Source organism: Crassostrea angulata, chromosome 2 (assembly GCF_025612915.1).
Source record: "Crassostrea angulata isolate pt1a10 chromosome 2, ASM2561291v2, whole genome shotgun sequence".
Taxonomy (NCBI): Eukaryota; Metazoa; Mollusca; class Bivalvia; order Ostreida; family Ostreidae; genus Magallana; species Magallana angulata.
This window is the reverse complement of record NC_069112.1, coordinates 19571557-19584198: the sequence shown is the minus strand read 5'-3', so window position 1 is coordinate 19584198 and position 12642 is coordinate 19571557. Positions and strand designations below refer to the sequence as shown.

The 12642-nt window shown below is 34.5% G+C and overlaps 2 protein-coding genes across 2 annotated transcripts; one reads left to right on the top strand and one right to left on the bottom strand.

The window, feature by feature from the left end:
- Positions 1-1510: 1510 nt before the first annotated feature.
- On the bottom strand, positions 1511-4799 carry LOC128173443 (zinc finger protein 33B-like). Its single transcript, XM_052839138.1, has 3 exons — positions 4706-4799; positions 3299-3484; positions 1511-2475 (listed from the first exon to the last, which is right to left on the bottom strand). Exons 1-3 carry the CDS (start codon positions 4748-4750, stop codon positions 2269-2271), a joined length of 438 nt encoding a protein of 145 aa, XP_052695098.1. The 5' UTR covers positions 4751-4799; the 3' UTR covers positions 1511-2268.
- Positions 4800-8897: 4098 nt separating this feature from the next.
- LOC128173446 (rRNA 2'-O-methyltransferase fibrillarin-like) lies at positions 8898-11369 on the top strand. The gene is made up of 2 exons (XM_052839140.1): positions 8898-9389; positions 10064-11369. The coding sequence occupies exons 1-2, from the start codon at positions 9282-9284 to the stop codon at positions 10319-10321; spliced, it is 366 nt and encodes a 121-aa protein (XP_052695100.1). The 5' UTR covers positions 8898-9281; the 3' UTR covers positions 10322-11369.
- Positions 11370-12642: the final 1273 nt, after the last annotated feature.

Sequence of the window (12642 nt, the reverse complement as noted above, 5' to 3'; positions counted from 1 at the left end):
ACATGTAAGTAGAATTTGACCCCCCATCGTGGCCCCACCCTACTCCCGGGGACCATGATTTTAAGATTTTAACAAACTTAAATTTACACTACCTGAGGATGCTTCCACACAAAATTGAGATTTTTCGGACAAATTGTTTTTGGGAGGAAAATTTTTGAAAAATACCAAAAATTTTAAATTATTTCCTTTAAAAGAGTCAGTGGCGTTTCATTTGATCAAACTTAAATCTAATTGCCCGGTAAGGCTTTGTGCAGAGTTTGGTTGAAATCTGCCTGGTGGTTCTGGAGAAGAAGATGAAAATGTTAAAAGTTTACAAAGACAACAAAGACGACGACAGTCAATGGACACTTTTTGATCAGATAAACTCACATGTGCCTTCGGCTCAGGTGAGCTAAAAAACAAAATCCTGATTATAAATATCATAAAGCAATTTTATTCTCAACATATAATACTTAATGACTAGTGACATGCATATTACTAATCTAAAGAGAAAGTAAGGATGGTCCTGATGGTTCATGTTATGAGGATGAGGAGAATGTTGACATGATGATGATGATGATGAAGATGATGACAATGATGACAACAATGATAATGATGAAATCTTAAAATAAAACAGCTGTTACATACACATACAAAATCAAAAACAAAACATATACCAAATACTTTTCATTTCAAACCAGTTTCCATCAACAATTCTAGATTGAGTTGAAACATATACTCAAAAATTGATTATAAAAGTAACAACATTTTATAAACAAACTTAAAGACCGTATTCATCCCAATGACAGCCTTTGACTCTTAGACAATTTTGAAACATATAGATTTTCCAGGATACCAGTGTTATTAAATCAAGTACATGTAACTAGGCATCTTAAATTTAATGCTCAACAATATTTTTTTGAAAACAAATAAAAAATATTTATCTTACATACTAACTCCTTTATATATACATTTGAGGGGCCCTCTTTGTTTTCAGTGGAATGAACAAAGGAACAAAGTTCCAGGGCAAGATTTTCAGTGAATAATGTAGGACCAATATATTACATATTTTTGGACGGCAAGGTAATATGATAATTCTTCTACTTTTATGCTTCCTTTGACTTTTTTCAAGGGGGGGGGGGGGGTTAAGGGGAAGACCCTTAAAATAAATATAATATATATGGACAATCCTTTTTAAAACTCAGATTCAGATGTAAGTGAATGGGTATAATTACCAGGTATGTATTTTCAAATTCATATTGATTTATCTTATCAAACTACTATTGATCAGTTTTAAATTGCATATTAAAGTGCAGTGAAAAAAAACCCACTCAAGTGATACAATAAAGTTACTTAAAGCATATAACAGTCTCATTATCATAAATCTATAAGACAAGTAACACTTTCAAAAACATCAACAGCAACCGATAATAAGAATGGTTCAATATCATCCCCATTTGTCTGATTGGATGATACAATTTTTTTTTTAGTGTCAAATATATTATGTAAATCAACTTTTTTTGGGGGGGGGGGGGGGGGGAGTGTTAGAAATTTTTGCTAGGTTTGCAAGAGCTTCACGGTCAGGAAAATTTTTCGCCGTTAAACCAGTCTTCAAATGTCTGCATTTCCCAGTTCCTATATTTATATTGCAAAAATCAGTCTCATGTAAATTGCAAAATTAATCTGTTGCTAATAAAAGTTGATTTACAACATATACTTAATCTCTAAAAAAATAATCAAATAAAAACCAAAATGATTTTATAACTAGCTGTTAAAACACAAAACAGCATTTTAAAACAACTTGATATACAGAAAGACCTAAGGCTCCACCATAGCTTCAAATATACTGTCAATTTCTAATACGCTAACTGACCAGGAGACTAGAATATTTCTCTAAGATTTAGGAAAATGTCCATTCCAATTTCCTCTTTTTTTTTTCAACTTTCAACAAATATGCCGAAATTTGGAAGACTTCAATTATTTTAAATACAGTGAAATATTCATTCATTGTTTTCCATTATATTTTCAAACATTATAAAAATTATTCTGAATACTCTATCCTTAAAGCTTATAGTGCATGCAATTAAATTTCTAACAAAATAATGCAACTACAATGTATATGTATTTTTTTTTCTACTTCAAAAATTAATGTATATAAAAAGCTATGTAACATCTACTGTGAAATGTTCTCACATATACGTATTTGCAAGCATGTGTAAAATGTTGATGATATATATTTATATGGCACTATGTTGGAACTTAATCGAAGTCAAAATGTCTACAGAATGATCATATATAGAGCTCTTTACAATTCTTCTTGAGGTGAGTTTGTAGCGATGAGAGCTGAGTAAAATGTCTCCCACAGTGCTGACACTTGAACGGTTTCGAGTTGGTGTGAGTGCGCTCGTGAGATTTGAGATAAAACATGCAGCTGAAATCTTTGCCACACATGTCACAGCTGTAAGGCTTTTCTCCCGTGTGTGTTCGCATGTGTACCTGAAAAACAAAAGAGGTGCCAAATTTTATAAAATATTTGACAGGTCTAAAATACAGGTGTAAAATATAATTTAAAGTACCAATAAACATTCATCTATTACACAGGTGTCAAAAAAAATTGGAAAGTACTGATGGATTTTGAATTAAACAGGTAACAAAAGAAATAATTACAATTTCCTTTTTTATTTTATGGCTTTCTCAGAGGTCCAGTGAGTTGATAATAGTTGTATTATTAATTCATGCCTGCTCTGTTAGTTAATATATGAAGAGAGACAACTTTTGGTAAAAAAAATAAAGATTGTTTTAATATTTGGTGAAATTGTCACTGATTATTCAATCAACCAGATATAGATTGATTGACAGATTATGAAACCGCTCTCAACATTAACGCTTTTCCATTTGTTGAGATGATAGAGTAACTAGGCTTGAAACAAATGCTTTTAGGAAAAACAAGATTCGTTAATAGGAATTTAGAACTGTACTTTTCAAATATAAAATTAAAACAAACAATATTTTCACACAAATGATTTAAACCATTCACATTAATACAAATACAGTGTGTATTCAAGATACATGTATGCTATCTCTTTGATAATGATTTTTTCTGACAATCTAATTTAGTATCCAGTATAAAAAGTCCATAATATAATATTATAAGCTCTAAACATTTCAAACTTCTACATATTGCAGTATGTTAGAACAATCAAACTGGGAAAAGATCAAATTAAAATAAGAATTTATTTGTTTTTTTCTACAACACAATTTCTCCTAAACCTACGAGAGTGTGTTACGTTTAACGTAGATTAACTTTGGACAGCCTCACCTTGAGAACTCCGTTCTGGGAGAAGCCTTTGTTGCAGTAGCTACAGATGAACGGTTTGATGCCCATGTGTGAGGGACGGTGGAGTTCTAGCCCTTGTTTGGTCAGGTACAGCTTCCCGCAGAAACTACAGGAGTAGCGCTCCCTTCTCTTCTTGCCGAAGCTTTTTGAGGTCGTCTGAACCTCCATCTGTGAACACAAATCATCAAGGGAATTATAAATGACAGACATTTGTTTGTTTTTTTGTTTTTTGTTTTCAATGGGACCTGCAGCACTGAAATCCAAAAAAATCATGAACATTTTGGGCAAAATTGTGAATAACTTACTAGTTGTATATAAATTATACAGTTTAACTTTGATGTCTAAAACCCTGATATCTTGACAATGGATATGTCTAAGTGATTTGTAAGTCCCAACCACTTATTGTTTAAGTATTTTACCCTCTATAAACAGTTTTTAACCATTCCCATCTTGTTCGCGATAACAAAGTTTGACTGTACATGTATTGAATAGATAAACTTTATAGTTAATTAAAATTAATTTGTTCTAATTCCATATTTTGTATCATTACTCATGTCTCATAGTACAGCAAATATAAATCATTTTTGAAAAATTAAAGCCAGAAAATTGTTGAATATGGTGAAAAAATTTGATAATAAACTGCTAGAAAACCCCCATATTGTTTCATTTTGATGCTATTTCCCCAACTGAATGGATATTGGTACCAGTCTCAATGGGTAGAAAAAATTCCATTTGACATTCTAATGACAGCATGACACCAATACAAAACTAATTATGATTTATCAAGAAATAAACTACACCATTGGGGGGGGGGGGGTCCAAAACTCCTTTCTTTCAATTTTTGGAAAACAGACAGATAATCCAGATAATTGTTCCCTAATCATGCTAATATCGTTGACCTCAGGAACAAAAGGAAATCAATTATTAAGCAGAAAAATGAAGGATGAAACATCAATTCAACAATTACAACATTGGGGGGGGGTTGATGTGGGGGGTTTCTAACCGGAACTGATGATGATTTCCCGCAATGCCGCAAGAAGCGCGGGAAATCCCTATCTGTGGAATCACAAAGCTGTCAGCAAAAGAGGATGCAGATGAACACCCAACAACAAAAATTTCAAGATAACACCAAAATATATCTAAAACGAAACTAAACATAAAGGAAACCCCATTTACACAAACTCGTGATCTGACCGGTGCATAAAATGCATCGTTTTGAAGAAGAGGGAAAGAATTGTTAGAGCCTATATTTCAAGATCGTGCAAACTATCGAAGTAGACGGCTGTTCTTCAAAAGCTAGACAGATTCTTATCAGAAAATCGTTCTGACTCGGCGTGAGTAAATTAAATCGAGATTTACGGTAGATTACGCCCCGGGCATCTCACTTACTCTTCCCTCTCCTCTCCCGTTTCCAGTCTCTGGGCAATCAATCATCGTAGTATGATGCAGGAGACAAGTGACGCTACGGAAAAGTTAAAATCAATAGGTACAGACTATACAGTTCCGGAATGTTTAATATATCGCTCCCGTTAAACTGAGCCCCCCTTTTGAGAGAGAGAGAGAGAGAGAGAGAGAGAGAGAGAGAGAGAGAGAGAGAGAGAGAGAGAGAGAGAGAGAGAGAGAGAGAGAGAGAGAGAGAGAGAGAGAGGCTATTCTTCTATATAAGAAGATTAATACACGTAAAGGAAAATTGTGCTGAGACTTATAAATGCCATTGGATTATATGCATGTATATTGTCCTTTCTGACATATATTATTTTTCAAATAAAATCTGCAGTAGCAAGTAGTCATATTGCAGATATTTTATCATTTGGAAAATAATATATGTCAGAAAGGACAATATGTACCAAAGAATAAAATGTGGTTATCCAGCCAAATAATATCCAATTAAAAATACAGATCTATATGATTTCTACATGTGACCAATATATATATATATATATATATATATATATATATATATATATATATATAATTGACTTTGATCCTGTCTGAATCCACAATTAAGTTCTTTTTTTTTTAATGAGTTGTATCTAGAAGAAATATCTCCTTTCGGTATTTTTTTCCTACAAAATTGATAAATTAAATGACAAACACAAAAAAAACAAAAAACAAAACAAAACAAAAAACCAAACAAAACCGTTGATATACAAAAGATTAATAAAAAGTCTAGAATATCCAATTCACTTTGTAAAAAAAAAAAAGTATGAATTGATGTGATAAATCAACCAGGCACACACAATTTTGATATCGATCAGTACCGTACACATGAAAAATTAATAAGTCCGTATTTATTTCAATTTGGAAATGCGTTGAAGTCTGAGCGATATATTATTTTCTTGTCTTTCATTTTATTACAAATATTTGAACGCCAAGTACACAGTTTGATTTTCAAGTATTAGAATTTTTGTAAATTCAAAAGGTTATGGTTTAGGGTGGGGGTGATGGTGGTGGTGGGAGGGAGAGGGGGGGGGGTCCCTCATTGAATCTCACCTTGGCGTTACCAAATCAAATGCATGCCCAAATGCACGTCCGTACAGCAAGCTATAGCACTGAAAGCCTTTGAAAATATCGCGCATTTGTTTCTCTTTTAAATAAGCCTCTTTATTCTAATGTTATGTAAATTGTTAGGTGTACCACAGGGACACAAGGACAGAGACATCTCCCCTATAGTGACAGGGCCTCCATCTGGTGACACAAACTGATATTTGGGTCAATGATTGATGAGGTCAGAGGTTCGTGTGGATCTGTTTACTTGACTTGAACTATTACCTACTAAATTACTTGCACTTGTTATTTCCGCCTCAAAATAAAAAAAAAATATTCGTTTTTTCCTCTTCTTTATTGATTTGGAATTTGTCTCGTTAATCAATATTTTTGCTTATCTTGACTTGCACTTATTTCCGTTCAAAAATGTATTTCCTAATTTTAGTAGTTTGTAAATTAGATATACATCGGAGAATGGTAATTGATTATTTAGTGATATATGGAGTTGGTAAATATTTTAATGTATGTACATTCCCGGTTATTACAAGGAATACTGAAATTTATATAATACAGTCATTTATTGAATGAATGATTAAGCGGAAATTCAAAAAGCACCGATTTGACTGCTGTTTATTTTTTTTCAGATTTTTTATTACAATTATGAGGAAATTTGCGATTTCTGAAAAAATGCACATCGATAATAAAAACCCCATGTAGTTAAATATGTTTCATGAAAAGAGCTGATAGGGTAAAAAGAAGGATGAAAAGTATATTGTTTTTAAACATACATATATGATATTAAGGCACAAGTGTGTTTCATTTAAATTCAGAGATCACTGTCCACTACATTTAAACTTTGTTGGGTTTTTTTTCATGTATATGTGTAACTCTCTCTCTCTCTCTCTCTCTCTCTCTCTCTCTCTCTCATTTAATTTAAACAATATTTCATCATGCAATATATCACATAAGCGGATGGGATAGCAGGCATTGCCTGTATAATCCTCTCCGACATACAAGGCCAACGTCATATATATACAAAATTTAGTGCCATACAATATTGACAATAACATTACAATAGATCTCTCTCTCTCTCTCTCTCTCTCTCTCTCATTCTCTCTCTCTCTCTCTCTCTCTCTCTCTCTCTCTCTCTCTCTATTAATTCATTTTCAGTCTCTTTATTGCAATTTATCCTCTCTCATAGGCGTCGGAACCGGGGGGCTAGGGGGGGGGGGCTTAGCCCCCCCACTTTTTTTGCAAAGTTATACCTACCATTAGAAACATAGCATGATAGAGGTTTCAGCCTCCCCCCCCCCCCCCCCACTTTTTCTCGCAGGAAAGATTATTGTTCCTAAATTTACCTTGAAAGATTGAGAAGTTAGATTCAGAAGCATACTACCCCCCCCCCCCACCCCACGGATTAGGAATTTCATGATTTTGGAAAAAGAAAACTTGGGTAAGTAATTTTTTTGGAAGTATAGGTATACTCCCCCCCCCCCCCCCCCCCCCCCCCCCCCCCCCCCCCCCACGGATTAGGATTTCCATGATTTTGGGAATTACTTTTTTCTCAATATTTCTGAGGATTAGTCTAGCCCCCCCACTTTCAATTTGCTTCCGACGCCTATGTCTCTAGATCCTCTTTCCCTATATGTTGAAAAGGACGCTACATGATGTAGCTGTGGTTAGCCAAAAATGATAATTGATATTAATCTGCAATCACATTATACTCTGAGATCCATAACTAAAAATTCAAAGACGCACTTTCTTATAGATAAATCTCAAAGCATGCATTAAATAAAAACACACCAAAAATATGTATACACTCAATAGCTTTCATATCTATATTATTTAGCGCACAGTGATGAATATTTTGACAGAAATTGCTGAGAGAGTCCCATATATCAAACTCTAATTAATGCACCTCTATACTTTTTACTTGTCATTGTATCGATTTGTCATCTTCTACGGAAACGTCATCAGACATTCTTTCCAAATGTTCTTAACTTCTATTGTCACCCCTGGTACAAATATGATTGGACAGACGTCTGTGTGTATATATAAGGCCCTCGCACGGTCCCTTATCCTTAGTATTTGAGCTGTGTCCCTCCCCCTGAAAGACAAAAAGTAAGTATACAATAGATCTTATGGACAACACGGTTAAATGATCTATACTCACAAATACAGAACATGTATGAATTTACAATATAGTTTTAAACATACAGTATGATTTTCATTTGTATATTCATTGGTTCAAAAGCTCAAAAGTACTTTTTTTTTAATCGTATTAGGCCGAGTGTATGTTTAAAAATAATTAGATCTACATGTGTGTATCAGATCATTATATTGTTCTACTAGTACATGTATAAAGTGTTTTTCTGACTGCATTTGATTTCTAGAGAATAACTATATAGATACATGTATTGACCTTAAAAGGGCGTGGTGTTTGCACGTGTACATGTGTCTATATAAAATTATCAACTTTAAAAAAAGGTTAGTCGTTGTATTATCCCAGTCCCGGCATATATAGTCATATTTTTTTTAGGCAACTTTTGTTGTATCCTACAGTTCCTGAAACGTTCTACTTTCCCACTTGTCAGTGAACGGTGGGCGCACGCTGAACTAAATTTTGGTGAGCGCTTATGAAAGATGAGCAAACGCAGAGCGCAAACTCGAGTGCAAAGTGAATGGTTAATGCACTGTGAACGATATGTGAACGCAAGATGAAAGATTTTTTCGGAGTGCATCGGGAGTCATTCTTAGATTGTGTTTCGCCGGTAATCAGGAAAAAAATAACAATTAAAGACTACATTTCAATTTTGTAATCAGCCTAAATATAATAGCATATGACTGAACGATAAGTGAACGCTGAATAAACGGTGAGTGCAAGGTGAGCGCCAGAAAAAATGGGAAAGTAGAACGTTTCGGGGACTGTCATCATTATGGTTCTACTAATGCATGTATAAAGTATTTTCTGATTTACAATTGCTTTCTAGAGATAACTATATAAAATTATATATTGACATTAAAACGGCAAGGTGTTTGTATGTGTACATGTGTATATATAACAAATTCAATAATCCACTTTTTAAAAATTAAATTAGTCTTGTCTTGTCCCGGTCCTGACATAGAAATATTTTTTCCTTGACAACTTTTGTTGTAATTTTGTAGTGATCAATGGAATAACATGTGGAAGAATAAAAAAAAAAAGAGATATCAATTCAAACTCATACGTGTTTTTTTTTCACTCGCTTTTTATAAAAGTATCTCAGAAAAAAAATCTGTTAAGCCGACATTTTTTTTCCCCAGTTGCAATTCGGCTTATGTATGAGTTATGCAAATATGGATGTACTTGTATATAACGAATTAAATTGTCGATGAACGTTTAACTTCACCCTGTTAACAACACTTAGTGGAGGATTTCTTAATTAGAACAGAGTTTTAATTTTTTTTCGATATTTTACTCTTTTTTTTATAGCTCAAAATGAGGGCAAAGCCACTATTTTGTGTGTTTTTCTGTCTGCTGGCCATAGATCCCGTGACGTCACAGAGAGTGTTGGGAGCTTTGCTAGGCGGAGCTCTTGGACACCAGGTGAGAAAACAAACAAACAGACAAGCAAAAATGAAACAAAGTAACAAACAAATGAAGTATTTTCTTGCAATCAATTATAATAATACATATACATGATCATGAATATATCAGATAAAACATATTTGGACCAAGCATATTAAACGGTTTAATTTATATTTTAAGCAAACAAATACCAACAGCAAAAAAAAAAAAAAAAAAAAAAAAAGAAGCAAAACAAAAAAAAAAAAATAGCATGAACCCAAACTATTGATAGAAAAAAAATATGTCTTTTATAACTTCAAATTTATGAAGTATTTCATCATTTTTACCGGAGCGATTCATCAATCAAATGGCCAGACATTGTACGTAATGGAAATTGTTTTTAAAAATATAGTCATTCATTTGATCGATAAGCGAAAACAATAATTAAATAATAGATCAATTAATATCATTATCATCAAAATTAATCAAACTAGGGGGGAAATAAGACTTGCTAAGATTCACTAATCTATGATACGTATGATCTTAATCTTTTTTAAAGGACTTAAAGAGGGCGGGGGTTAAAACAGACATCTGTCTTATATTATGAACCATTGTGAACATTCTATATATTTAATGCACTTTAAAACAACGTTCATTACTACGCTCCTCTTATCGATTTGTGTGTTTGTAAAATATTTTCTCCCCTAATTCAGTTGACTGGCGGACATCCCTTGGGGCTCATCGGCGGGGGACTCATAGGGCACCAACTGTTCAATGACCGTGGGGGCGGATGGAGAGACGATTGGAGAGACGACTGGAGAGGCGGCAGGGGTAGGGGGCGTGGCGGTAGATGGCGTGGAAGGTTTGACCGCTGGGACGATTGGGATGATTGGAGGGGGCGTGGCAGAGGAGGCGGATGGAGACGTGGAGGAAGAGGAAGGGGGCGTGGCGGTCGCCGAGGACGTTGGTGAATGGGCGCGGATCTAGCTGTTTATATCTTAAGGAGCGGATCTTATAGCTGTGTGGATCTCTATATATCTATGGGGAATTTATGTACAAACGACTTACCCTATGATTTCACTGTGGGATGTGTATTGTGCAGCTTTTTCGTGAACATTATTTGGTAACAGATTTTATTTTGTCAATATTGAATTCTAATCAATAAAAAAAATCTTGAAATGTAAACTTTGCTTCCTTGTGTGATTGACCATCAGCTGATTTTAAAGGAAGTTAAAATGAAGTCTCATGCATATGGTTTTGATCATTTCGCGCATCTTTGCTAGCCAAGGGTTTTTGATCTGTTCATCCTTGCAAAGGAGCGTAAATTACCCTTAGCTAGCGAAGATGCTACGGAAGATGATATAAAAATAAAGATACATAGATTAAATTCTATTGAAATTCCAGAGATTTTTTTTATTAAATTGTCTCGTGTCATTATAAAATCTTTCTTTCTTGTATATTTATCTATTTTTAGCGACGAATGAAAAACATACATGTAGAAAGAAAATAACCCAATAAAAGAAAGCATATATAGCGACACCAGTATTTCAATGTATGGCTAATGGTGAAGTGTTAAATAAAGAAAAAAACAGTAGTTTTTACTTAGTTTTCGAGTTTCATGGACCAGAATACCTCGAACTGAAAGGTTTTTTTCTACTTGATATCACCTTCTTCAAACATTTTTGTCCGGGCGTAGAGTTTTTTCAAGTCAATTTTTTATCGGGAAAATTGAAGATTCTAGCGATTTTAATGCATGGGGTCTTTCTTTGTTGTCAATATCATTATTGTGCATTGAACCTAGGATATTTTCTTGATTTAATAGTTACAATATATTGTTGTCTTAAAGTTCAAGTCTATATTTTTTAAATATTTGTCTTTTAAATAAAATAAACCTCGATCAACTTAAAGTTTGGTACATAAATTGTTGAAAACAAGAAGGATTATTTATGCCATAATTTGATAGCCTTGTTAGCTCAAACAATTTTTTAATATACATTGTACACTATAGACGACTGTTTATCCAGAGATGCTGAGGCAAATACACGAAAGATTCATTTGCTCAAACCTCATGCGCGGATCTAGAGGGGGGGTCGGGGGGGGGGGGGTCCCGACCCCCCCCCCCCTGGAAAATGAAAATTTATTAAATTTACATAGTAAAATTATCGCAAAAATATGCCTCGGACCCCCCTTGGCAAACACAATTATCCTTCGGACCCCCCCTGGAAAAATTTTCTGGATCCGCGCATGAACCTTATAGCGAGCGCTATATAAATTGTTGAAAACAAGAAGGATTATTTATGCCATAATTTGATAGCCTTGTTAGCTCAAACAATTTTTTAATATACATTGTACACTATAGACGACTGTTTATCCAGAGATGCTGAGGCAAATACACGAAAGATTCATTTGCTCAAACCTCATGCGCGGATCTAGAGGGGGGGTCGGGGGGGGGGGGGGTCCCGACCCCCCCCCCCCTGGAAAATGAAAATTTATTAAATTTACATAGTAAAATTATCGCAAAAATATGCCTCGGACCCCCCTTGGCAAACACAATTATCCTTCGGACCCCCCCTGGAAAAATTTTCTGGATCCGCGCATGAACCTTATAGCGAGCGCAGCTCGCCGGCGCGCAGCGCCGGCGCGAAGCGAGCTCTACCGGCAAGGCGTGTGTGAATAGAAAATTCGGACTAGTTGCACATTCATTCAACGGATTTTTTTGGCGTCAGTAAATCGGACCAGTAATGCATCGTTTTAATCGTCCCAGTAGTTCCCTGTAATCATGGCAATTTTCATCACTTCACACTCTCACGAGAATCAGCAAGACAAATTTAGACAGTAAAAACAATAACGATGTAAGCGACATACAGTCAATGTTACCTCTAAAGTTCACCTCAGTACACTTTCAATCAAAAATAATCGTGTGACGTCACAAACGTTTACACATTGATCCGATATATTTTTTCGGAGTCAGTAAATTTTGACCCACAATTCATAGTACCAATGGTTTCCAACCTCACGTTCCAACATCACGTTCTCCCGAGAATCAAAGTAAAACCTTTGAAAAGCTTATAAGATGTGTAATTTTAAGAACATCATGCTTTTTGACGTCACAATAAGCACTGATAAGGGGAAATTACTCTAATTGAAGTTATTGTAAATCTGCTGAAATGACCAAAATCCTCTTCAAATCTTGCAAAGGCTAAGATAAAGAACAGCTGACGAATAAGGACATTTCTTCAGATACAGGAAACAGTTGTAAATTGCACTAATTTGGATGAATGCTCACAAATAT

Excerpts from the sequence above, each read along its gene's own strand:
- LOC128173443 (XM_052839138.1), bottom strand. The coding sequence starts at position 4,750 with ATGATTGATTGCCCAGAGACTGGAAACGGGAGAGGAGAGGGAAGA. Across the intron at positions 3,485-4,705 it reads ACGGGAGAGGAGAGGGAAGA|ATGGAGGTTCAGACGACCTC; the intron begins GTAAGTGAGATG and ends TTGTGTTCACAG. Across the intron at positions 2,476-3,298 it reads CCCAGAACGGAGTTCTCAAG|GTACACATGCGAACACACAC; the intron begins GTGAGGCTGTCC and ends TTTGTTTTTCAG.
- LOC128173446 (XM_052839140.1), top strand. The coding sequence starts at position 9,282 with ATGAGGGCAAAGCCACTATTTTGTGTGTTTTTCTGTCTGCTGGCCATA. Across the intron at positions 9,390-10,063 it reads GCGGAGCTCTTGGACACCAG|TTGACTGGCGGACATCCCTT; the intron begins GTGAGAAAACAA and ends CCCCTAATTCAG.